We start from the raw sequence: 27,229 nt of genomic DNA on the forward strand, positions 1-27,229 counted from the left end.
CGTCCCACGTGTTTCGGACATGCTCTCGTCCCAGGACAAACTTTGTGTGCTCCAGTTGAATGTGAGCTAAGAAGACGTTCAGGCCTTATGCTCCGTTCCGCGTAACGGAAAGGCTGAGCGCCGTGTTCTGTTTTTTCTTGCAGCTGCCATATACCAAACCGTAATTAGTGCTTGAAATGAGGGGTGCCGGCGCACTAGACGTCATTTGCAGAAGTTTATTGGACATCGATTGCAGTTTGGGACATAAAGGGCCTTATACTTGACGATTGTCATACGCGAATGACCTTAATGTCTAACGCTTAATACTCACCACGACTTGCACATCTTAGGACAAGAGACTGAGGACGAGAACCGCCGACACTGGATAGGAGAAGAATGGTTTCTGATGGAAATATCGGCGGCTCCCGTCTTGAGGCTGTTCCCTCAACATTTTCTTACTGGCTCTACGTTTCCACGACTTGCAAAGTAAGTTTGGATTGATGTGGAGTTTTTAGTACGTTAAGGGGTGATTCTTGATCTACGGAGCTAACTATCAAATAGGGAAACAACAAATGGATTTCATTTTATATTGAAGGTGACAAGGAATGCATAAAGGTCATCCTTCGTCTTTCACTTGACGAAGAACATGACAATGATAAATGCCGCGTGTTAGCGCCGCGAAGCAACTGTAGCTATGAGCGGCGTACAGACGTTGACAGGTGAGGACGGGACAGCAGGAAGGAGTGGAGGACAGGGGGTTAGTACGCGATCTGGGCCGACTTCAGGGGGAAGTGTGCCGACATTCTTCTAGAATGCCTTCAGAAAACCCAGGGAAAACCTCAGGCAGCACAACCGGTGATGGGATTCGAACTCATCACTTCCCGGTCTTCGACAGCATGACCTTGACCGCCACCAACCAGCGGGACGCCTTAACCCGCTCGGCCATGCTGCTGTTTTTGTTTTTGTTTTTTAGAAAAAAAATGAAATAAGGCGAAATAATGACTTTTTTCTTGTTTTGTTTTGACTCACCGGCGGCATGGCCGAGTGGATAAAGACGTCCGCTTGTTGGTGCAAGCTTCAAGGTCGCACTGAAGACTTGAAGGTGGTGGCTTATAGAATGATTCCACCGACTGTGCTGTCCGAGGTTTTCCCTGGGTTTGACGGCAAGCTTTCTATGCGGATGTCGACACAGTTCCCCCGAAGTCGGCCTAGGACGCATACTAACCTTTCCCCCTGCCTCCCACTCCTTCCTGCTTCCCTCTCGGTCCGTTCTTCTACGTCTGTACGCCGCTTATAATCGCTGTTGCTTCGCGGTGCTTGGCATCAAAACATTATTTTTGTAACACTTATGTTCACGGTTATGCTACTTGTCAGAAAAAAGCGTACACCCCGCGTGCTTTCCACAAGATCAGGAGTGATAACAGTGTCATTCTGAGCAATGGTTGGCCTTCACCGTGTTATGTGGTGAAGTCCACGGCGAGCCCCCTCACCAGCACCGGCGACACCACCACAACCTGTGCCTGTACTGTCTGGATGTTTTCCCTAGGTTTTCCTCAGATTGGGGGACTTCAAGACAAATGTCGGCACAGTTCCATGAAGTCGGCCCAAGACGCACGGTTGCGATAGTCGTGATGTTGCCCGCCTAAGCGTGGCTGACTACGGCAAGCAGTTACATCATCATCACCACCTGTTTGAAGAATGTAGGAGGTAATTTGGGTTCCAGTCCCGATATTGGCCGCGCTGTTCTGGTGTTTTTCCCGGGTCTTCTTCATGCGGCCCTAAGGCACACGTCGTCACAGTCCCTTATGAAATCTGCCCAGTACGTAGGCACGCAACATGCGGCCATATCGACAGGCAGATCGCGCAGAAATGAGACGACATAGCCAACCAACCATTCCGGGTGTTAGGCCGTCTCGCTTCGTTGCGGAACGTGCACACGTCGCAGTGAGAAAGGAAAGGCTCATAAAAAGTGCTTCCATTTCCGTTTTCGCTCCCATGGCATTTCCGGCATACCGCACAAGACACGGTACAGTCAGTGAAGAGAGCGTCCACCATGTAGCGCATTTAATTACAACTTCCCATAGAGAGTAATACACACAGACGCGCATCATCCCCATGAACCGGGAAGTGGGTATCTCACCGTGAAAGACACGAGCACGTCAGCAGGCGTAAGCTAAATTTATCGAGAACATATACGGCGCCTTTGTTGTAGGAGAAAACGGCCTATGCGTTGTCATTGATTTCCACCGCAATATACAACGACGGCATTCCGGCAAAGGGTCGAAGGGCAAACAAGAACAGGAGGAAGAAGTGGTCTCCTGGTGCACGCACCCCTGCCGTCACGCTGTTTTCCTTCTCGTGACCGTTGCTGAAGCTCTTCCATGTCTCTTCACCGTGTTTGGCGTCTGCGCACTATTCTGAAATAGTGAAAGAAGCGTGAGTAGTAATGGTAGTAGTAGTAGTAGTAGTAGTAGTAGTAGTAGTAGTAAACAATTGAGAAAAAAGAGCGAAAAGCTGAAGAAAAGAAAAGCTGGAAGAAAGGAGCGTGAAGCTCACAACACAAGCTGCTCAAGAGATTCTACACACGTGACCCATGCGAATGCCTGCCCAAGCAGCACAACGTACTGAAAGTCGAGTGCAATAGGGGTGGACGGGTAGATGGAAGGCCTTGAACAGACTCGTGAAACTCGAGAACATTGATAAGGCACATACCGTCCACCCCTATTGCACTCGACTTTCAGTACATTTTGCTGCTTGGGTGCTTTTCTCTTTTTTTTCTCTTCTTCATCTTTTTTTTCTTCTTCTTCTTTGCTTTAGGCATTCGGTTGTTCCGGATTGTTAGTTTTGGCTAAGACCACGATCTAGAGCCGGGTTAAGGGTTAGACACGAATTATGATATCTCACACATTATCGTCGTCGTGACTACCGTCATTCGTCTGCTGCTTGCTACGATAACTGTATTCTGAAGAGCTTAAAACCCTAGGTCAGGTTTTGTCTTCCGGTGGTGCGGAAAATTTGAATTGCTGAAGTGTTGGAAAGGAAAGTCAGTGACGAAACCAAAAGAACAAGAAGATGAGGTTTTTGGGCTGGCCCGTTATCGCTATCTCTGAATGATACACGTCTGCCGCCCGCCGCCTAGAAAGGAAACATTCCCGTGACGTCATTCACCTGATGAAAGTATTTCTACCGAGGCGACATTCGTCCCATAGAACTACGATTGTAGTGTACAACAGATGCATTATGCGGGACTCATTGTATTCGGCAGTATAGTTTATGCGTGGAAAACGTAAGGCGCTCCAAAACTAAACTGCATAGCACCCAGCTAGTTTCTATAAACATGAAAGAAAAAAAAAGCAAGAAAAAAAAAAACGCTGGTTAATAACGCGATACCTCATTCAACTGCAGCGTACCTTTCAACTTGGCCCAAATCCTTATTGCAGATCTCCAATAACCCAATGCCCATTTGCATGGATCCATGGTATGAAGACCGACATAGGGTCAGTGTTGTACATATCGGCGCTACTAGTAGCGCTGATATGTACAGCGCTGATATTATGTCGGTCTTCTTACCATATTCGCTACTCTTTTCAGTAGCGGAGTTGCGATCGCTCTACATCTTAAATCGGCAACGGAAAAGTATTTCCGCTACACATATGAGTATTGGCGGACTCTTTCTTTGCTACCGCCACCGCTACTTTTCATAACATGGAAGACGTGGAGGGGGGAAAATGAGATAACGGCGAAGCATAATGTTTTCTTAATCCTTTTAGCTACTTGCTAATCAGACGAACTCATATGACGATCTTCGTCAATTTCACAAACTTTTATAAGCTAAGCGCAACAACAACAACAACAATAAATAAAGGAGAAGTGATGGTGACTGTGAAGAGAGTGGCGAAGCTAAGCGCAATCGAATAGTTTGGAATATAATTTGTGTTAATGTGTGCAGTTTAAACTTTTGTATCTCACATTTACGAAACACAAACAGCTATGTATAACATATTGCATAACATGGTCTAAGGATAAGTTAGTTCCCATTATACAATCAGTTGCAAAACTAATGTGAGCGTGTTGATAGCCCATTTAAAACTGTTTTTTGCAGCTTTATTGTCCGGAGTCGATAAGGAAACCGTCGTGTCCTTTGGAATAGGTATACGAAAATATATCGGAAACGCTCCGAGATATGGTTTCAAACTCGTTATTGCACTCTAAACGCACCGCCGACTTTGCTTCAAGGTGTTTGTGCCGCAGGTGAAGCATTTGTCGCAAGATAGAATTACCTTAGCATATATACAGGTTGCTGAACGCGATGTAGTTATTTTGTCAAATTAAATGCGTTACACTAGTACAGGGTGTATGCTATAAAAGGTCAGTGACATTTTCGCGCGTGACACTATATCTATTTGAGAGACGGACTTGTGCTGCCATACAGTGAATCACTTATGCCAGAGAAACCTACGAAAAAATTGTGGTTACCATTCACTGCGCAATAAAATAAGCACGGCCACGGAAACTTTCGTCTTCATGTGTTTCCTATGCGCAATACCGATGGATGGAGGTGAAAGTTTGCATGGTCATATTTATTTTGTTACACAGTGCTAGGTAACCACAATCGTTCCGTAGGTTCCTCTAGCATAAATTATTCACTTTGAGGCAGAGGAAGTCTTTTCGTGATAGAGGTATAGCATCAAAGAGGTATCACTTCTTGCACGAAAATGTGACTGACCTTTTATAGCATACACCCTGTATGTGAGCCACACACACACACAAAAAAAAAAAAAAAAAGACAGAAAAAAAGGAAAAGAAACAATAATATTATTCCGGAGTCAATGCATGTCAACATGCTTATTAGTGCTATTTACACACTTGCTTAGTGACGGTACACATGCGATTAACTTTAAAGCAATCGATTCTTGACAGCGATTGAGAAATTGACATGTTCAGGGAAAAGTTACGTGACATTTTTTCTCTATATGCTTCATTGGGGAGGTAGTATCACACGGGTAGACTCGTTTTTCGTATACAGTCAAACGTTTTGTAAGAGAAGTCGTCGTTTGGCCTGAAGAATGGAAGCATGCGGTAGGCAACAACAGTAACTTCTGATTCCTGTGAGACCTAAGCTTTGGTGCCGTATATGCTAACAGCACGAAGTTGGCCCTGGCGAGAGCAAATGTCATTCACTGAACTTTTTTACGGCCTATGGTAGCCACTATGGATGACTCGATGAGTGGTCACTTGATCAATCCATCGACAGGAAGCAGACGGGAAAGACTGAGATTGGGATCCGCGGATATTGCGGACAAAATAATGGAACTGCAGAAAAATCGTTTTGTCTTGTATTCTGTCGGGAAAATTATTGCATTAAATTATTTCTTAAATGTGCATCATCGCAAGGTTAAGATAAATGTGAAGAAATATATATATTGGCTGTAAGTAGCGGTGTACCTTATGCTGCACGTCGGCTATGTGAGTCATCTTCAGACATATTCGGCAACGAAATGCGGCGAAGTGTTGCATAGAGAAAGGTACGGTAGCGGATAAGTAGCGGTATAATATTTACGTTACTTTTATTTGGTAGCGGTAGCGGTATCGCGTTACTTTTTCAAATTTGTAGCGACGCTATTATTCCGCTACTTTCTATGGAGTAACGGGCAGCGGTATTTCGTTACTTAGTTTTGGTAGCGGATACAACACTGTATAGGATAGAGTATATAGAGTAATAGAGACTGGAATAGGGTAGAGTATTGTCCTGTGGCGGTTAGGCACTCAATCATCGTAAAAATAAAGTTGCTCTTGAGTAGAGTTGGAGATATCGCAAAACAAGTGCTACGCGCTCTTGAGTACATTATTTATTTATGAATGAAGCTTAAGCAATGCGTGGATCAGGGTAATCAGTAGCGTCACACACGCGGGCCGCATGTGACCAGCAGTCAGCTATTCTGTGGCGCAAGGGCTCTTGACCTCTAAAGAGAATATAGCTGCCCTCCCCGAAATAATGAAGAACAGACACATGAAGGAATGAAACAGGGTTTTCAGGCATTGTTTTTACACTTGCTCGCCGTAGTGTAGAAAGATAATGTTAGGAAGCACATACACATTTGAGCCGTTCTTGTGGCTCATCACCTCAACGAGCAACAGCGTACCAGATAAACAGCGTTGGGTCGGGTCCCACTCAAACAGCTAGACAACTCGATCTGCTCCTGTCGGGTTCATGTAAACCAGGCTATAGTGCAATCATTTCGCGCCTGACGAGAACAACGCCAACTCTCCCAGCATCACGGCGTTTCCTTTTACCATGACCTGCATCCCGTCAGAGTCTCCGATTTGACAGAGGGCAGCAGAACATGTTTAATATCGTTCTCGAAGGCCAAGGATCCTCATAAAGGTTTCAGACATCCCTCAGTTATGTACATGTGGTTCTTCAGCAACGCACGCTGGGCAGTGGAAATATGGGCATTCATAGGGGCTCATTATTTCATTCCCCGCATCACCACCAGCGATGGGGCAGAGTATCGCCCCTGGTACCGAAGTAGCTCCTCAAACATCATCTCCCAATAAAGTTGTTGTTGTTGTTGGGCATTCCTCTTGCTCTGCACTACCTTCTTCCTCTTCTTCTTCCTCACACAAAAATGGCTGCGGACCACGCAGAGAGGTTGACAAGGACTATATATAACTATGTAAGATTGACGTATCGCTATGAACCAGGGTCACGTCCCAATCTGCCGAATCCCAGTTCGGCCCAGTCGACAAGTCGACGTCCAGAAGTCGGCTCAGGACGCACATTCCCACAAGAGCGTTTAGTCGTGACGTTGCCCACATCTGAGGCCGCCAGCGGCGAGCTCTTTCAGCACCACCTCCACCACCATCATCCTCTTTCATCTCATCTTCATCGTCCCCTTTTATCGTCGTCACCTCATATATACCAGCTGCAGTCGTGACGATGAGCCACCGTATGACCTTGTTGACACTACGCACACTACAGACGATGCTCCGTGCTCGCTCTCGGCGATCGAACTTGACCCTGTCCTCTTTCCTTTTCTGGCCCTTGAGGTCGACGAACCTCATGCCAATGAGTGGCTTCTCCCATTGCACTACCACTTTCTTCGGCATCGGTTGACGACCATTCGTCACGCCCTTTCAAACGAGCACGGACGCTTGTTATAAGGCACTTGGCTTATTATTAGGTATTGAGCAACCCATTGTCTTATACCACATATGCAGGAAGCGCTGGTTGGATTCTGCACGGTGGTGGTCATCAAGAGGGTGGAAGAGGCAACTGTTAGCGTAATTGTGCTGTAAAGGTAGCGTTATGGGTGACAGAATGGGATCACTTGAGTAATATCGGGTATTTTTTTTATTTCTCTCGTGGTTGCTCGAACTGCTGCTTCGCAGTAATCGTGTGGAAGCGAATGTACACTCTACGAACAGGGGAGGGTTGTGGTTACGGTGATGGTATGGGCAGCTTGCCGTTGCCTACCCAACCGTAGCAGTCCGAACTTCACCGCATAACGCACTGAAGACCAACCCGTGCACGGAATGATGCGGTTGGCATTCCTGATTTGTGGAGAGTGCTGGGTGTACGCCCCTTTTGACAAAGCAATTAGCATATCACTCTATAAATGTCAAAAAAGGCGTACGCGACTTGTTTGAAAGAAATCAGCGGCGAGAACGACATCATTCGAGATGATGGTTAAAAAAAAGCATCACAATAAAAGATTTAAAAAGAGTCAGACGAGCAGAGGGAGCACACTGATCATCCACCTTTTTTTTTCGTCTATGAAGCAGGTCCTTTTCTCTGTAATGCTATTAGCGTTGCCAGGTTTACTTTTTTCTTCTTCTGTACACCAATGGGAGATACGAATTAATCAATAAAAAACAAATGGATAAATAAAACAACGGGGCGTTGAAGCGAAGCTCGTCATATCAGAAAGGCGTTTTTGACTGCGGACTACGCTGGCACGATTCACCACGCTTTTCTCTGAACCCGAACGTTTCCCACGTCTTGGCTTTCGAAGTGTTTCACATTTGTAGCGCTTTCTGTTGTTTCCTCTCTCCCGCGCTTATTTTCACATCTCGAGGCAACTCATGCACCTATACTGTGACCTCCGCCTCCTGTAGCCTGCAACAAAATCACGCAGTCGACAAAGACCCAGAACCGGACTATAATCGTGCGAGCATCGATGTTTCTCGTAATCAAAAACGAAATGTCAGAAAACGAGCATCCTTTTCAAAGAAGTAATTTTTTGTTGTCCGTGGGCGAGAGTCCGGGCGACCATGGGGGTCACGTCACATGCCGCTGAGGTGAAGTTTGATTCGCAACAAGCGAGAGAGGGTCACCGTAAAATAAGTCTACCTCAGCGCTACCCTCGTACACAGCGGTGTCAGTGGTGCCAACGATGCAGGCACAATTCCGATTTGATTGTGGTCAACTCACTGTTGGGCTTCGAACGAATAAAACGAATGGGAAACTAAATCACGAAAAGAAGCTGCTCAGCTTGGGTACGAGGGTAGCATGCGGATAATGGATCACCTACAGCGCTTTGTTGTGTGCTGTCTACCTGTGACCTGAATGAATGCATCTGACGCTACACTCTAAAAACAGAGCTTCATCGCATAGCACGCTGTGCGCCAACCATTGCCGCGAATGATAGGATTACCTCTTACGATTCGAAGAGAGAAGGGGGCGTACGCCTTTTTGTGGCAATTCGGGTATATGGTAATTGCCACAAAAAGGCGTACGCCTCCCTCTCTTCTCGGATCAAAAGCGATAACCCTATCGTTCGTGGCAATGATTGGCGCACTACGTGATATGCGGTGAAGTTCCGTTTTTAGAGTGTATACTTGGAGTGAAAACTGTGAAAGTTATGCGTGAGTGGAAGATGCACTATCGAAATAGAGGGTGGTGCCGGTGGTGATGTCATGTTCATTGGCCGAAGTTGGCCACCCGTTTCAAAGGAGCACATTGCTACATATGACACTCTGAGCCAACAGTACAATTCCGAATGACACCGTTCTCACTCCCTGATTTGTTGAAAATGTGATGCAAGCGCCTTTTCTTTCTTTCTTTTTTTTTTACACTTTGTATTTTGCATAATGTGCCCAAAAGAGGTGTACACTTTCCGTTTTCAACAAGGCAGGGTTCGGGACGACGTCTTTCTGGGTGACGGTTTTCTTCCCGAGGACGTTTAACGGTCTACACTCTCAAAGCAGGTCTATCTCTGTGTCCACTTCGTTTTGTTTTTCCTGTTAGGGTTGGTTGGTATAAAAAGAGAAATATGGGGATGTTGGCCCAACTCTACATTGGGCCGGCTGCTCCAGTACGCTAACGGTAGCCAGGTCTGGCTAGATGGTTAGATGGCTAGAGGCTGGGTCTGGCTGGATGTACAGGCGGAAATCTCTGTATTCGTGCTCCTCTAATGCCTCCTAAAGCAGATAGTGGTGGTGGTTGTGAAAGGGCTCGCCGTTGTCGGCCTCACAGTGCTGTGCAACGTCACTAATGACGCCCCGCGGGAATGTGCGTCCTGGGCCGACTTCTAAGTGAACTGTGCCGACATATGTCTGAAAGCGTCTAAGGAAAACCCAGGAAAAACCCCAGACAGCACAGCCGGCACCGGGATTCGAACCCGAGTACCTCCCAGTCTCGACGTGACATGGCAAGCACGCTAACCAGTGAGCCACGGGAGCTGGTCTCCTAAAGCAGAACGTCGGTGGATAGCGCGCTCCTAGGCAACCGGCATCCCGAATGACATCGTCCCCTTCCCTGATTTGTTGAAAACGGGAGACGTACGCCTATTTTTTATAATTACTCAGTCTTGTTAACCGTCACAAAAAGGCGTACGCGCCACGCTTTCAGCGAATCACGAGTGATAACGGTACCGTGTTGTGCAATGGCTGACCTGCAACTTGTAATGTAATGATGTTCTGTTTTACAGTGTATAGGAAACGCGATTGTAACTGATCTGTGTTCATGCAATAAGCTCGAAAAACAGATGGTGCACTCTTAAAAATGAACTTCACCACATAAGGTGCTGCTAATGAAAGAGCTCGCCGCTGTCGGCCTCTCAGAGGTGGGCAACGTCAAGGCTAACACCCCTGGTGAATGTACGGCCTGGGCCGACTTCTAGGGGAACTGTGCCGACATACGTCTGAAAGCGTCTGAGCAAAACCCAGGAAAAATCCCAGACAGCATAGCCGGCATCGGGACCCGAACCCGGGTACCTCCCAGTCTCGACATGGCATGGCCAGCACGTGGCATGGCTTATACGAGAGTAACATGCCCCTACTGGAGAAACAGCTTATTACATTATACTTTGGTGAGCAGATACTGAACGTACCATAACATTTTTTTATTCATAATTAAATATTACAGTATTCAACCGTTATGTGTGTAGCTTAAGCTATATGGTAAAGCTACTCAAAATAGTCGTACAAGCGACTACTACTACTACTACTATATAGGATGACGTATACGCAAGCTGGCAGGTGGACGAATTCCATCACTTGAAACCTGAGTCTGGGCAAACAACCACACACACGAGGAACAACCTGCTGTTCCTCGTGTGTGTGTGGATGTTTGTCCAGTCTCAGTCTATGGAATTTTACTACTACTACTACTACTTTGTTCGTATTACTACCCTGTTTTAAAAGTGCGTTGTTATTTCTTCTTTGCAGGGTATCAGATCTTTTTCGTCCGCCCCGCTTACTTTTTCGCGTGCACTCTTAAAAATGAACTTCAGCGCATAGCACGCTCCTAGCCAACCATTATCTCGAATGATAATGATATCATTATCTGCCCTGATTTGTTGAAAACGGGGGGCGTACGCCATTTCTGTGACACTTATGCTGTTCATAATTGTCACAGAAAAGGCGTACGCCCCCTGTTTTCAACAAATCAGGGCAGATAACGATATCATTCGAGATAATGGCTGGCTAGGAGCGTGCTATGCGCTGAAGTTCATTTCTAAGAGTATGCGGTTAATCGTATACAGGGTGTTTCAGTTAAATCCCCGAGCAAAATAATTCGCGAACGGGTGCACCAATCGAAGAACTTTCTTTTTCACAAGTATCTGTCCGATACCACCTACAAGTTGCGCACCGTGTGAATGAGTGGGAGGCGCTCATTATTTAAATGAAAATTCAAAACGAGTTTCGCGGAAAAACCCACCTTCTAAAGCAGGGCGCCGTTGGCATTAAAAAGGGTACTGCCCCTTTTGGAACCTTCAGTGGAAACCGTTTAGAGAAAAATCTATCACCGAAGCGGGTCATTTATTGCAGTAAATGATTGGTTTAGGTTTACATATTTTTGTCACGGCGTACGCCTTTTTTGTGACATTTATGCTGTTCATAATTGTCACAAAAAAGGCGTACGCCTCCCGTTTTCAACAAATCACAGTAGATAACAATATCATTCGAGATGATGGTTGGCTAGGAGCGTGCTATGCGGTGAAGTTCATTTTTGATTGATTTTAAAAGAAAAAAATGGAGATGGTAGTCTCGAGCCAAGTTCATTTTTAAGAGTGTGGTATCGGACAGATACCTGTAAAAAACAAAGTTATTTTATTGGTGCACCCGTTCGCGAATTATTTAGCCCGGAGATTTAACTGAAACACCCTGTATACCCTTGGCAAAATTGAGAACAACATATTGTGCCTTCCAGGGCGGAGCATAATTCTCGCAATCCTTTTTTCACAGCATGAAAGCATGAGTATCAGTGTATAAAGAGTCAATGAAAGCATAAGACGGACTGTATAAGAACACCAGAGAAAGAAAAGGAAAAAAAGCATATAAACGTGGCATACCTTCCCCGATTTCCTCTCTTCCAGAGTCGCAGTATACAGGCCACCATAGCAGTACTTCCTCTGAGCACATATTTAATTGGCGTCTGCCGCGTAGACCGCGTCTAATCTAACGCAACACAGAGTCGGCTGGTGGTGTGTTATTTTCGAGCGGCGCACGAAGTGCGTGTCCCGAAAGGAGAATGCCAAGCTTTCTCAATTGGCTATTGAGCGCGGGGTGAATTGGCTGTGACCAAGGCGCGTAATGTCTACGCCCACTGTGCAACAGGAACGCTCCCGGAAGTAGACGTTCCGGTACACTGGTCAACTTTCCGTGTATTCACACGAGCGACATCCCCCACGGAATATTCTAGTAGAAGGAGAACCGAAAATCTCTGCTCGCAAAAAAAAAAAAAAAAAAAAAAAAAAAAAAAAAAGTTCCGCCGCATGTTATGTGAAGTCTTTGCACTTAGCAGACGATATCGTCTTCTCCTGTCGTCTGCTACCTAATATCTTGTATCTGCGCCGCAGGATATTCAACTACCACGGCTAGCAGTGTACAAAAACATGTGACTTGGCAACAGAAAACTATGATGGTTTTCGCATCTTCCGCTGGAATATTCTGGGGAACAGCTTGTTGGGTCTTTATATCGCATACTACTTATTGAACTTTCATCGGCGGTGAGCTGGAGATGATCTTTTAGCGCAAGCGAAGGACCAGCATGTAAAGATGCTACCCATGGATGCAGTCAACCAACGTGAACTTGCACTTCTGGGGCGGGAAAGCTTGCATAACTTACGTCTTGATTGGAACAATTGCTCTGTGAGCCAGGCACAGATATGACAAAGAGGCACTTTCTGATTCGATCACCCACAATTAGAACTGCACCACAAGACAACTCTCTGAGGCTCGGTTCTCTTTTCTGCTTCGGAAACTTGTTGAACATGTGATGTTGTGTTGTTCGTAACAGTCCTTGATGAAACACCGAATAATCTTGCCAGAACAACGCGGCTATATTTGCGGATTTAGCCATACCGGCCATCATTCATTTGTCTGTTTATGAGAAAATAAAGTCACGTCGACTATCTCACAAACATACGGGGACAGATGGCACGTATACGTCTTTTTCGCCGATTGCGAAGTAAGTAAACACCACAAAAGGTGCCTTTAAGAACAGTAAATCCCACCTCTGGAATCGAGCAGTAGCCCGATCTCTCAGGAGACGAACAACAACAGCTACATGGACGACGGCGGGGTGAGATATTTCACCGCAGGAATTACGATACCCTACATCAGTGCGTGTGGGGTATGGGATGGGAATGAAGAAGATGAAACATACACACGCATGCGCACATGAAATAGCACGTTGCAAGTGAGATACTGTATAGGTGGAGAGACAGCGTAACTGGTCGGGGGTTAGCAGGTCATCCAGTCGATCGCGCGTGGTGTGGCAAGATGAATTCCTACATATCACGTTACCATGACACTATAGAGCCACACTCTTGCAAAAGTTGTCACTGAGGCTAAAGGAGTTCAAGCGGACCGGTGGACGTGAAGAACAGGTGAAATAATTTCAGACACTGACGGTGCTGCGCAGGGCTAAAGCAAAGGCAAAAAAAATGCGGCAAGGCTGAGCGGTCCGTAATATTGCGCGCTCCTAACTTATGTAGGTGGCCTTCAGTGAAGACGCGTTGAAGGCTTCCCACCATGCCGCAGTTGGAACAGGAGCTCGTAGAGGTGTACCATAACCGGTGTCTGAATTGCGGAGTGACAACCATACTGAGGCGATCCAAAGGGAGGGGAGGCAGCAGAATAGAGTGCGGGAAGACAAATCGTCAGTTTAGTTGTAATAATAACGGTGATAGCAATGTCAGTGGTAAGAAAATTGGAACAAACGGATGACAGTCACAAAACATAATTTAACCGCAATGAGAGTTCTGAACCAGCCACCGCGCCGCAAGCATCGCCCTCTCTATAACCCGTTACACTTTAGTCGTGAGAGCCATCTACAAATTATCTTTTCCTTTTTAGGCAACGGATTCCTAAAAGCAAAAGCAGATTAACGAGCGATGGTGCTGCCACCTGGTGCCTTTCACTTGCCGTTATCGTCTACGGCGACGTCTCTCGCATCATTGAGGCCTTCGGGCCAATTATCCACGACTAAAGCGAGAGCAGCAGTGTAATGTGGTGCGTCATTACGCTATTTTCGCTCGGCGACAAATGGCGCACGGTGATCGGAGCCAGCGCCGTCTAGATTGGTGCGGGCGGTCAGACGCAATCTTTGCTTGCACTTTCGCCCTAATAGCCACCGAGGCTATGATCACGAAGAATTTATTTCCTCTGACAGGGGATTATAGAGCGTCTCTCGTTTCTGTCATCCGTTGCGCGACACCGGTGACGCAAGCCGTATTGTTTTTTCTTCTTCTTTTTTTCGTGCATGAAGAAAAGAAGTACAGCCATCGTACGGATGTGTGGATTGGCCAGACAAAGAAGCATACCATGGAACATTAGAGTGTTTAAGGGTAAGAGTTCGAATACGGGACCCAAACTGCAACCGTTATAATTCACGCAGCGGCCTCTCCCCGCGTCCTCGGCTTACGAGTAGCTTTCATCGGAGCGGTGCTCGTGCGTTTCTCGCTCGCAGCACCGCTACGAATAACAACCAAGACTTACAAAAGAAAAAGAAATGAAGAATAAGAAAATTGCCATTAAAAAAAAGAAAAGAAAAAAAAACATTGCAAAACAAAACAGAGAGAAATGTTTGCGCGTGAAAAATTTCTCTTAGTTTCCTTTTAAAATTACTTGCCGAAGACGGCGCTGAGGAACTTTCTATGTGTCACATACAGTATAGTTGTGGATGCTCACAGACAGATATGGCCTGAAAGCATGCAATCACTACACGAAGGCGCAAGTTATGTTTGAGGAAAATTTAATATAGCATGGTATTAGCATGCAAGTATGAATAAGACTATGTACAGTTCAGGAAGGGAGTTGCCTCAGGACAGAAGCCGCCGATATTTCGAACAGAGACTGTTCTTCTTCTGGGCACCGTCCTCATCATTGGCATGCCAATGATGAGGACGGTGCCCAGAAGAAGAACAGTCTCTGTTCGAAATATCGGCGGCTTCTGTCCTGAGGCAACTCCCTTCCTACATCTCTACCGGTTCGCTGGATTTCTACCCATCTATGTACAGTTCAGGATGTTAAGATCTACAGCATAACATTCATCCAAATATTTACAGCAAACCTTACAACTACAAAGAGCATACAAATCAGACGACATACTGTTCAGGACACGCAACCTTTCCGCCAGCGACATGCAACAGCAAAACTGTCAGCCAAGTATTTACAACAGAAACAACACAAAGAGGGTACACTACATACAGCAGCAAGACACCAACCCGTGTACAACAAAACCGCAACAGAAAGGTACAGTACGTACACCAAAATAACGATTTCTCATCAAAACATCTTATGAGGTACAATATGTACAGTTAGGGAGGAGCGCCTGCCACGATGACACGTCCATCAACGACACGAACAGAGGGACGCGAACACCACAGCCGCTGGAAGGTGAACCGTCCCAAAGCAACCAAGTCCCGCTGCAGGATGTTGACGCAGGAGTATGCAGGATGCAAGTTATTAAAACGATAGAGGCGGCCATTCTCTACTTATTCTTCGGTTTTTCGGAGACCAAGCCTGCGTGCTTTTGATGCGAACGTCTTTACAGGGGTCCGTGCATCGCCAAAAACGGCGCTTAGGAAAATAATTATTGTTTTCCTGCGTGCTCTGGCGTGCAGCATAATGCGTGCGATCTGTAATGAACCGCATACACGAAACTGTCACAACCGCTTTGAGATCACGTTGTTCGGGACCTATTTCGTAGAAAAGGAAGTAGCTCCATATATTCTCAAAAGGAAGTATGTTTCATTTTCGGGGGATAAGGGTCAGTCCACGGGCATTGTTGGAAGCTCATTGCCAGCTTGAAAATATAAGCGAGCACCGTTTAATGACTATGCAGGTTTAATGATGATAGTTTCCCTTTTGTCTACCTTTTTCCTCTCTGACCGGTCAAAGTGCAAATATGACACAATCCTTGACCCCTCTTCACCTCGGCCAACGCGACATACAGACAGACGGAAATCCGCATTTCATTTGGGTCGTTCCGGTGACGCTTTTAGTAACGGCTCACGAAAAGTGCAGTTTCTGCTGTCCTCTCGTCGCGCACGTGAACGTTACGTAGACGTTAGAACGTTACGTAAATACTTTTATTTCCTTATCATTTATCATTATTCATTTATCATTATTTATTTAATCTTACTGTGGGTTCCTCGCGTAGGGGCTGTTACAGGGACTGAGCAAAAAATCAGGAATGACAGAAACATAGCTGACCCATACACAATAACGTTATGCGCGAGACGAGAATAGAGAGTTTTAGCAGACCGTTGATAAGGTGACTTGCGTCGAACCGTATCAACCGGAACCAATCAGTGGATAAGACTCTGAGTCACGCACCACTGCGATTGGTTCCGATAGGCACGATAACTTTATCAACGGTATTCTAAAACTCACTAAGGCTTCGCAATACAACTATACAGACTATGAATAATACCCTATAGCCACACTGCAAATTAATGCGTTAAACGGAATGACATTTACTTCACCTCCTAACCAACCATCATCTCGAATGACATCGTTCTCTCCCCTGATTTGTCGAAAACAGGTGGTGTACGCCTTTTCTGATAGAATTATGTTCTGCATAATTGTCACACAAAAGGCGCACACCTCCCGTTTTCAACAAATCGGGGCAGATAACGATATCATTCGAGGTGATGGTTGTCTAGGAGCGTGCTATGCGGTGAAGTTTATTTTTAAGCGTGTGCTTGCCGTATAGTCGGCCACACTCAAGCGTGCAGCGTCACGACAATCGAGGGGGGATCGTGCATCCTGGGACGACTACACAGGGGACGGTGTCGATATTTGTTAAAGTGTCTCAGGAAAGCCCAGGGAAGACACCTAGACAGCACTGCCGGTGCCCGGATTGGAAATATAAGGGTGACCTCCCATGTCTCGACTTGGAATGCCATCATCGGTAAGTTTCACAAAAAGGCGTACGCCCCGCGCTTTCCCACAATCAAGAGTGGTGACGGCATCATTCTGTGCAATGCTTGGCCTTCAGCGTCCTATGTGGCGAACACCGGCAAGCAGGTCTCGTCACCACCACCACCGCCACCTCTGTTTTAAGAGCGCTTGTAGCTGCTTTGGGAAGAGAGGTAAGAAGTACCTGTCTTTATCAACATGACGTCGTTCTTTTTCCTGATTTGTTGAAAGTAGAAGGTGTACGCCTTTTTATGACACTGTCGTGCCGCATATGAAGCTATGCTAATGTCACAAAAAGGCGTACGCCCCGCTTTTCCACAAAATCAGGAGTGATGACGGTATCATTCTGCGCAATGGTTGGCCCTCAGTGTGCTATGTGGTGAAGTTCTGCCGTGGCTCAGTGGTTAGCGTGCTGGTCATGTCACGTCGAGACTGCTGGGTACACGGGTTCGTATCCCGGTGCCGACTGTGCTGTCTTGGGTTTTTCCTGGGTTTTCCTCAGACGCTTTCAGACATACGTCGGCACAGTTCCCTTAGAAGTCGGCCCAGGACGCACATCCTCCAGGGCATCAGTCGTGACGTTGCCCACCTCTGTGAGGCCGACAACGGCGAGTCATTTCACCACCACCACCACCACCATCTTCTTTAAGAGTGTTGGGTTTTTCCAGGGTTTTCCTCAGACGATGTCACACATATGCCGGCACAATTCCCTTAGAAGTCGGCCCAGGACGCACATTCTCCCCAGAGTGTTAGTCGTGACGTTGCCCACCTCTGGGAGGCCGACAACGGTGAGCTCTTTCAGCACCACAACTAGCACCTCTGTTTTAAAGGGAGACTCCGGGACAATCCGAAACTATTATAATGGCTGTATAAATAAGTTCGACACATTTCTGAAATGAGAAATAAAGTTGGTTTGGCAGTCAGGGGCTCGTTAGTTGCAAAAAGAGCTGGGAAGCTCAAAACCAAACTGAAACTGTGGAAGAGCGCCTAATCACTCAAAGGAAAATATTCATTTTTTAATTATCAGCGCCACTTGGGGATGAGAAATTGTATTTACTGAAATATCATACAGTACCGATCAATGTCGCACTGTTACCTCAACACGTTTTTGGTGCGGAGTCTGCCTTTAAGTGTCTATGAGGGAGGGACAGAGAGAAAAGAACAAGCAGATTGAAACAAAATTAACGTTTTGTGGAACTCTTACGAAATTACGTCCAAGCCAAGCTTACTCATCTTTTTATGTAACTTCATGAACGGTCTTAACGTTCCATATGCCTCAGAAGGACAACCGTCCATCGTTCAAAGTCCTTCGCGTGTGACGGCATTACGTCGGTGCCAGCGCGACGAGTGAGAAGGAAGTCACGACTGACGTGACATGGACAAAAGCTCACGCGCGGTGAAAGTGCATAAAAACGCAGCCGTTTCATATCTGCCGTGCAGGGGGGCGAAAACGGAATAAAACGGGACGATTTCCTCTCTCGGATGTTCCCGACGTGTCTTTCATGGATCACGGCTTCGTTGTACAGCTTCTCCGTGTAACGCTAGCATTTACTTATTTATTTTTTGTGCACAAACGGTGCAGTGTGTATTCGTCCGAGGCAAGGAAACGTTGTGTAAAGGTTCTAACCCCTACACGGCGCCTTTTCTATTTGTGCTTTTTATTTGTGTTTGATATTAAAAATTGCGATTTTTGTTATACTTGATTTTTCAAAAGTTTTTTTTTCTTCTTTTTTTGGCGTTCACGAGGTTCGCGCTATTCGTTTAGTATGACCGCTTTGCAGACCGATAGAGTTTATGCAGAGTTTCATACTTTATGAGAGCGGCTTACGCATTTGTTACTTGGTGGTGTGCTCTGTAATGAGAGACGAAGGTCGACAACATGCCGTTCCTCAGTGTTGCGGGTGGGGTCACCACTCCTGCAGAGATGGGATGAAGTGCGATGAAGATAAGGTGGTATTGATAAAAAGGTCGGACATGCGGTAATGATCAGTTGTCAGCAACTTAGAAGGCAAGAAACAATGAGATAGGATGGCTAAAAACGAAGTTCATTACATAACAAAGATTAATTAGCCAGCCATGATTCTGACGATATCACTCTGTCTTTTTTGTTACAAGTGGGAGAGCGTTACCCAAAAAAAAAAAAAAAAGGAGAAGAAGAAGAAGGAAAAGGAAAGTGAGTCCGGATATGTGAGTCATAAGAAGTTAGAATCCTTCATTATTTGTTTGCGCTCTTAAAATAAGATTGTGGTCGTGCTCACTTATTCTTAATGCAGACTTCAGAGCACAACACACTCTATGAGCCAACCATCATCCCGAATGACACCGTTCCCTCCCGTGATTCGTCGAAAACAAAAAGGGGCATTTTCTCTGACACTTGCGCGGTTATGTTAATTGTCACAAAAAAGGTGTACGCCTCGCGTTTTCCTCAAATTAGGAGTATTATAGCGCTACTACTCTGTGCAATGATTGGCCTTCATCGTGCTATGTGGCACCTGTTCTATAAGAGTGCACTGTCAGCAGATGAGCCAGGTGCTACTAAGAATGTACCTGTGTCCAACTAGCGTCCAGTGATACACGCAAATGCATCGTGTCTGCACTGAGACGACAAGTCGTCAGTAAGGAGTGTAAGTAAGTCGTGTCAGCAAGGAAGTCGAAAAAAAAGCTTCGATTTTCGATTCGAAAAAGTTTAAAAGACCTTCGATGCTCAAATACTGTAATGATCCTGTGTTGAAAAAATATACCGGCCAGACATAACATGAAAAAAAAAAAAAAAAAAAAAGAGGAGAAGTTTGGCGCTTCGTTTCGATGCCTTTACAACAACATCATCAGCATATGGACAAACCACTATCAGGGTTCCGTCCTGGTCCAACGTGCGACGATGAATTGACACGACGCTCCACCATTGCGCTGAGTGATGACGTTATCACTCCTGATTTGTGTAGAGCGTACGCATTTTTTGTGACAATTAACGTACACTCTTAAAACTGCACTTCACCGCATAGCACGCTCGCTAACCATTGCCACGAAGGATAGAGCTATCGCTTCTGATTCGGAGAGAGAGATAGAGAGGGAGGGGGGGGGGCGAACGTTTTTTTGTGTGTCATTTTAGACGCACGATAATAGACACAAAAAGGCATACAACCCCTTTGATAGTTGGAGTTCTGTTTTGAGAGTCTAGGGTGAGCTCAGGTCATCGCTCTGTTATTGGCCCTGGGCGTGTTACGTGCTGGCGAAAGTGTTTCTTTCTTTTTTTTTTTTTCTATGGTCGTAACGACGCACTCACTTCTGTGTGGCCAACAACGGCGATCCGATTTTGCCACAACCCCTATCCACCTCTGTTTTTACATTGCACGCGCAATTATTCTGTACTATTTTATGTCGTACGAGTTTATAAAAAAAAAAGGAGCCACCTTTGCTTTAATGCAATTCTTCAAACCGAATTCAGCTGTTGCTGCATATACCGTTGGTGACCTCCTCGGAACCGCTTTCGAACATCGAGAGCGTCCTGCAGGATACATGCGAAGTCACATTCCGAACGTATAGTCGGCCTAACCACAATTTCCTTCTTCTTTTCACTGGAACGGTCGACATTCATTCAGCGAGAAAAATACGCCACAAAACGGTGAACGCCACCGGACTGCACCAGCTTTCAGGAAACTCAACTTGCATTCTATATCTGTCGTCAGAGAAGAGTATATCTTCTTGCCTTTGGGAACGAAAACGGGCACAACATAAAACTGAGAGCTTTCGACCTATAATTCGGCGACTGTAGAGTTACTTTCCTTAGTATACGAGAAAAAGACACTTCGAACTTGGCTTTGGGGCACTTAGGTCTTATCGGAACATCATAACTGATGCAATTGGTGTGTCTCCACTGGCATTGAACTTGTGGATGCGATAATGTCACGTGGATTCTCGGAAAGTTTTCCTCCTCGTTTTGAAAAATACGTCGCCTCGATAGACGAAGGAGAAACACGGAAAGAACAGAGTGACGATGAGTGAACATGCGAAACAACAACAACAACAAATAAATTATGACTATGGTGAAAGAATAATAACATACAATCCGTTCCCTGCGTTTTGCATAATTTGTCTCTCCGATGTGTCACTGCAGAGAAACCGAGAGCGAAGAGAGAGAGAGAGAGAGAGAAAGCGGCAGAAAGAAGACAAACAAGCACGACAACAACAAACAAACAAATGGTTCGCGCCTGAAATAAGGGTGTCAGACCGAAACGTTTTCGGTTTTTATCTTCGTTCCGCTTCGAAGAAAATCGGCGGCTTTAGTTACGAAGTAAATGATAGAGGTTCGTACTGGTATTAACCGGTTATCTATTTAAAGGACAAAAAACAATTAACGGACTCCTATACAAAAGAAACAAACCCCATGTGTTTCTACCAGAGATTCCAATAACATGTACACTCTTAGAAATGAACTTCACCGCATAGCACGCTCATAGCCAGCCATCATCTCGAATGATATCATTGTATGCCCTGATTTGTTGAAATCGGGAGGCCTACGCCTTTCTGTGACAATTATGAACAGCATAAGTGTCACAAAAAAGGCGTACGCCTCCCGTTCTCAACAAATCAGGGCAGATAACGATATTATTCGAGATGATGGTTGGCTAGGAGCGTGCTATGCGGTGAAGTTCATTTTTAAGAGTGTAGCAACAAAGTAAGAAACCGGGCATGTTGGTGTTGATCTTGCATAATGATCTAGCACTGGGAACGGCGCCTGTCCTGTGCCGAGTGTAGGTCGAGCTACCTACAGCTGTCGACCCCGCACTCTAAAAACTGAACTTCACCGCATAGCACGCTCTTCGTCAACCATTGCCACGAGTGATAGGGTTATCGCTTCTGATTCGAAGAGAGAAGGGAGGGGCATACGCCTTTTTGTGTCAATTTGGACACATGATAATTGGCACAAAAAGGCGTACGCCTCCCTCTCTCCTCGAATCAGAACCGATAACCCTTTCACTCGTGGCAATGGTTGGCGCAGAGCCCACGATGCGGTGAAGTTCAGTTGTTAAGGGTGCGGGCCACGGGCCAGGTCTGAAGATGCAACAGAAAATGAAGGACGACAAAAAGATCTCCACTGCTCACTATAGGTCACCTAGCTTCCTCTATAGCTCCGAATGCTCCCGAACAGAGAGAGTCTGTGCTCCTCGGCATCTACAAAAAAAAAAAAAAAAAAAGAAAGAAAGAAAAAAAAGAAACGCTGCTTTTTATAGGTGTGCGAGCCCTCATAATCCAATACGGCTGATAATGCTGATAGTCCGCAACCCCGAGAAAACCTGATTCGCGGTGTGTTGTTGTCTCGCGAAGAGCAGAAACAGTGAAAGGAGCTTCGGCGCAGCTGGCAAAACAAGCAGCAATATATATTGGCCCAATATTGGCTGAATATCTGCAGTACGTGTTTAATACTGGACCAATACCGGACCAGTATAGCCGATATCCGGCAAATATCAGTTTTGCGGCCAACACTCAAGTGTCTTACATGTATCTCTCATGTACTATACTCTAAAAACAGAACTTCACCGCATAGCACGCTGTGCGCCAGCCATTGCCAAGAATGATAGGCATGAAGAAAAAAAATGAGAATGAAAAAAAAAAAAGAATGATAGGGTTACTGTGATTCGAAGAGAGAGGAGGGCGTACGCCTTTTTGTGTCAATTTTTCATATATCCAAATTGACACAAAGAGGCGTACGCCCACCACTCTCTTCGAATAAGAAGCGGTAACTCATCATCAGCGGTAACTCGTGGCAATGGTTGGCGCACAGCGTGCTATGCGGTGAAGTTCTGTTTTTAGAGTAAGTACTTTTTGAAGAATTTGCTACTGTACTGTAATTACACTCTTAGAAATGAGGGGGGGGGGGGTGTCGAGGTAGCTTGCCGTTAGAAATGAACTTCACCGCATAGCACGCTCCTAGCCAACCATCATCTCGAATGATATCGTTATCTTCCCTGATTTGTTGAAAACGGGAGGTGTACGACTTTTTTGTGACAATTATGAACAGCATAAGTGTCACAAAAAGGCGTACACCTCCCGTTTTCAACAAATCGAGGCAGATAACGATATCATTCGAGATGATGGTTGCCTACACTCTTAAAAATGAACTTCACCGCATAGCACGCTCCTAGCCAACCATTATCTCGAATGATATCGTTATCTTCCCTGATTTGTTGAAAACGGGAGGTGTACGACTTTTTTGTGGCAATTATGAACAGCATAAGTGTCACAAAAAGGCGTACACCTCCCGTTTTCAACAAATCGAGGCAGATAACGATATCATTCGAGATGATGGTTGCCTACACTCTTAAAAATGAACTTCACCGCATAGCACGCTCCTAGCCAACCATTATCTCGAATGATATCGTTGTCTGCCCTGATTTGTTGAAAACAGGGGGCGTACGCCTTTTCTGTGACAATTATGAACAGCATAAGTGTCACAGAAATGGCGTACGCCCCCCGTTTTCAACAAATCAGGGCAGACAACGATATCATTCGAGATAATGGTTGGCTACGAGCGTGCTATGCGGTGAAGTTCATTTTTAAGAGTGTAGGAGCGTGCTATGCGGTGAAGTTCATTTTTGAGAGTGTACTTTCTTTTCCAAGTGACTGTATGCTGTAACTCGAATACGTTCTCGCTGCAGCATTTAGTATCGTATTTTAAGTGCATTTTTTATCGTGCCTCGTAGATGCCTGGCCAGAGAGCAATAATAGAGCTCCCGTCACGCGCATTCACCCCTTTGATGCATGTACACCTAAGAAAAACAGCCGTCGGGTGATGGAAACCCGCAGACTGTCTGGACGATGGCGAGGGGGTTGTTGTCCAAACACGTATCGTACTACATTCTTCCTATTTCCTCGGCGACTTTTCCCGTTTCCTTTACATAGAGAGAGAGAGAGAAAGAGAGGCCGTCTAATATGCAACCCGTTTCGCCACTTTCGCTGCTGCACGACCTCAATGAAGTTCTCGTTATTTTTCTTTATGTATAGCGAGCGACTGTCCACCAGAACGCCCCCGTATATATAGTGTCTCTCTCTTCCATACATCTCCTTGGTGAGAGACGGAAGATATTTCTGTATTGCCTCGAAAATCTTAGCACTTTTCACGCTTCATTCAATGCAGTGCTGCTTTTCGGTGATGGTTTTCTTTTTGTGTGGGCGTGCGTTGCGTGCGTGCCAAGGTTCTTATGGGCTTTCGTGGAAGATTTGCACGTTTTCTCGAAGTGAGCGACGATTATTGGCGCTGTTTACGTTGTTTATTTCGCGGTCTTAAAGGGGCACTGAAGTGCAAAGATTTCTCCTCGCGTATTGAAAAATGACGTTACCTAAACACCAACATAAAAGGAACGGGATTCCTTCGTTGTGTCGTTCCTGATTTTTGAGCGAAAGAAACCGCAATGTACGCTTTCACTCTCCCTCTCCTTCTCAAGAAGTCAGAGGCCACTGACTGGTCTCCTCACACGATCTCCCGCGTTGATTGGACAAATCGTTTGAGGAGACCAATGGGAGTTCGCTCTGCATTGTCGGCCTTCTTGAAGGGGAGAGGAAGAGGGAAAGCGTAAATTGCGCTTTCTGACTGCGCGAAATTTACCTCAAAGGCGGCGAGAGAGATAGAGAGAGAGAGAGAAAAAAGCACGCACAAGTTCAGTGCACTCTAAAGACAGAACTTCACCACATATAGCACACTCTTAGCAAATCACCATTCCGAATGACATCGTTCTGCCTCCTGATCGGTTAAAAACGGGAGGCGTACGCCTTTTTGGAACACTTATGCAGTTCCAAAAAAGGCGTGCGCCCCGCGCTTTCCGCAAATCGGAAGCGATAAAATTATCATTCTGCACTCTTGAAAATGAGTTAAAAATGAGGCGGAATCTATTTTGTGCCATTATGCATTGTGGTAAAAAAAAAAAAAAAAAAGACTCCGCCTCCCATTTTCAACAAATCAGGGGCGAGAACGTTGTCATTCGAGACGATGGTTGGCTAGGAGCGTGCTATGTGGTGAATTTCTGTTTTTAGAGTGTACGGTCCCGAACAACGAAGGCACCTCGTTTCATCCCACGTGAGATAGGCGCTTTTATTCATCATCCTAAAAATGATGTGAACAATCACAGAACGTGTTCCAGGATTGAAGACTGACAGTTGTTCCAGGAACGTGTTCCTATGGTACATGCGCCAATGTTCTCCGTCTTGCGACTTCGTATGCGTACACCAATCGTAAACCTAAACGCAAAAAAAAAAAAAAATAAATAAGAACAAAAGCTTTGGCCAATCTTTGTGAAGTAGTTCGCTACACTGTTAAAGCAGAACTTCACCACATAGGACGCTCATAGCAAACCATCATTCCGAATAGTATCATTGTGTGTATTGATTTGTTGAAAATGGGAGGAGACGCCTATCTGGGACAGATTATCTTGTCCCAGATATGCGCCTTCCCCTGTTTTGAACAAATCATGACACAGAATGATATTATTCGGAATGATGGTTGGTTAGGAGCGTGCTATGTGGTGAAGTTCTGTTTTAACAGTGTAGTTTTCAAGATTACTAATGCCAAGGTAATTCGCAACTATACCTCTTCTACCGACATTTTCTGTCCTGCTTGCGATAACAACAACAACAACAACAATTATATTTTGACGATGAAGTGGGAAGGAGTCCTGGCTGCGATACTATAGCTACAGAATGCCGTAGATAATGTGTCCCAACGCTTAAACCCGTCGTAAACACTCTAAGGTCCTACTACAGTCTTAGAAATGAACTTCACCGCATAGCACGTTCCTAGCCAACCATAATATCGAATGATATCGTCATCTGCCTTGATTTTTTGAAAACGGGAGGCGTACGCCTCCCATACGCCTCCCGCTATGCGGTGAAGTTCATTTCTAAGAGTGTACCTGAATGACACCTTCTGGCACCACCTCGCGGAACTTCCCGTACTCGCCCAAATGCTCCTGGTTACTCGACTGCATTCTGCAAACACACACAGCCAGAGGGACGCCCAACACTCTAAAAACTGAACTTCACCGCATAGCACGCTCTGCGCCAACCATTGCCACGAATGATAGGGTTATCGCTTCTGATTCGAGGAGAGAGGGAGGCGTACGCCTTTTTGTGTCAATTTGGATATATGATAATTGACACAAAAAGGCGTACGCCTCTCTGTCTCCTCGAATCAGAAGCGATAACCCAATCATTCGTGGCAATGGTTGGCGCAGAGCGTGCTATGCGGTGAAGTTCAGTTTTTAGAGTGTACAGTCGGATGCCCTGCACAGCCTACACTCTTAAAAATGAACTTCGCCGCATAGCACGCTCCTGGCCAATCATCATCCAGAATGATATCGTTATCTGCACTGATTTGTTGAAAACGGGAGGCGTACGCCATTTTTGTGACACTTATGCTGTTCATAATTGTCACAAAAAAGGCGTACGCCTCCCGTTTTCAACAAATCAGGGCAGATAGCCATATCATTCGAGATAATGGTTGGCTAGGAGCGTGCTATGCGGTGAAGTTCATTTTTAAGAGTGTACACCCGCCATTTTTGTAACTACCCTAAAGCAAAAGGGAAAGGGTAGGCGAAAGTCACCATCTTGTCCTGGTCAACATAAGGTTGATGATAACTTTGAAAACGCTGGATAGCTAATTAACGATTTAGTTAATACATCGTGCACTTATCCAGACGCATATCAGTTGTGCATTTGAGGTATACGGACTCACCTGACGAAATGCAGTCCACTGCATGAAAGCTTGTATCTATTAAAGGAAAGCTTCAGTTTTATACAGGAGAGACCACCAAGACTTGTGCTGTCGCTACATTAACAAAACTTCTGCAACGTTGACTTTTTCCTTGTTTTCAGTGAGTAATATTTTCAATCTGGAATTGGAAATGAAAGAAAAATATGGAGATGGTAGTCCCGACCCAGTCAGGGCTGGCTACTCCAAAACGCGTTTGTGGGTGGAACAATAGAGCCAGAAAAAAGAGAAAACAACAACAACAACAAACAAACAGGAAAGAGGTAGAGTGGGTCTATCTCTTAAATATAAAACTTGCAATTCTGGTTTATAAATTTATTAACGGGCTCTGTGGCTCCATAACTACACTGCATCTTCATTCTTCTGTATACTCACTCCGAAATGATAATCTTACTCTTAAAGAAGCACAGAAAGCACTTCAGTTACCAGCCCTTGTTTTTTTTTATACCAAGTGGTTATCCAACCTGTTAGAATGCACCATGCGAAGTGATTTATTCAGCAGATGCATAAATATCGACGCATTCGATTGTAAAAATCGCGACCGTGCGCAACGGTGGCAATGCGCGCAACTAGCCGCCCGAGTCGCTTTGACGTCACTACGGTACAGTCCGCTGA

General features: G+C 45.6%; 1 protein-coding gene and 1 long non-coding RNA gene across 2 annotated transcripts in view; one reads left to right on the forward strand and one right to left on the reverse strand.

Moving 5' to 3' along the window:
- The first annotated feature begins 339 nt into the window (after window positions 1-339).
- LOC135399724 (mucin-2-like) overlaps window positions 340-27,229 on the forward strand; it is a 65,683-nt gene continuing 38,793 nt past the window's right edge. The window contains exon 1 of the mRNA XM_064631464.1: window positions 340-465. Within this exon, the coding sequence (XP_064487534.1) occupies window positions 376-465 (90 nt within the window). The 5' untranslated portion in view covers window positions 340-375. The remainder of the gene's footprint in view (window positions 466-27,229) is intronic.
- LOC135399726 (uncharacterized) lies at window positions 2,029-11,924 on the reverse strand. The gene is made up of 2 exons (XR_010424397.1): window positions 11,778-11,924; window positions 2,029-2,396 (listed from the first exon to the last, which is right to left on the reverse strand). It is a non-coding gene; the product is annotated as an uncharacterized LOC135399726 (long non-coding RNA).

The sequence above is a fragment of the Ornithodoros turicata genome, chromosome 7 (assembly GCF_037126465.1).
Source record: "Ornithodoros turicata isolate Travis chromosome 7, ASM3712646v1, whole genome shotgun sequence".
NCBI lineage: Eukaryota > Metazoa > Arthropoda > Arachnida > Ixodida > Argasidae > Ornithodoros > Ornithodoros turicata.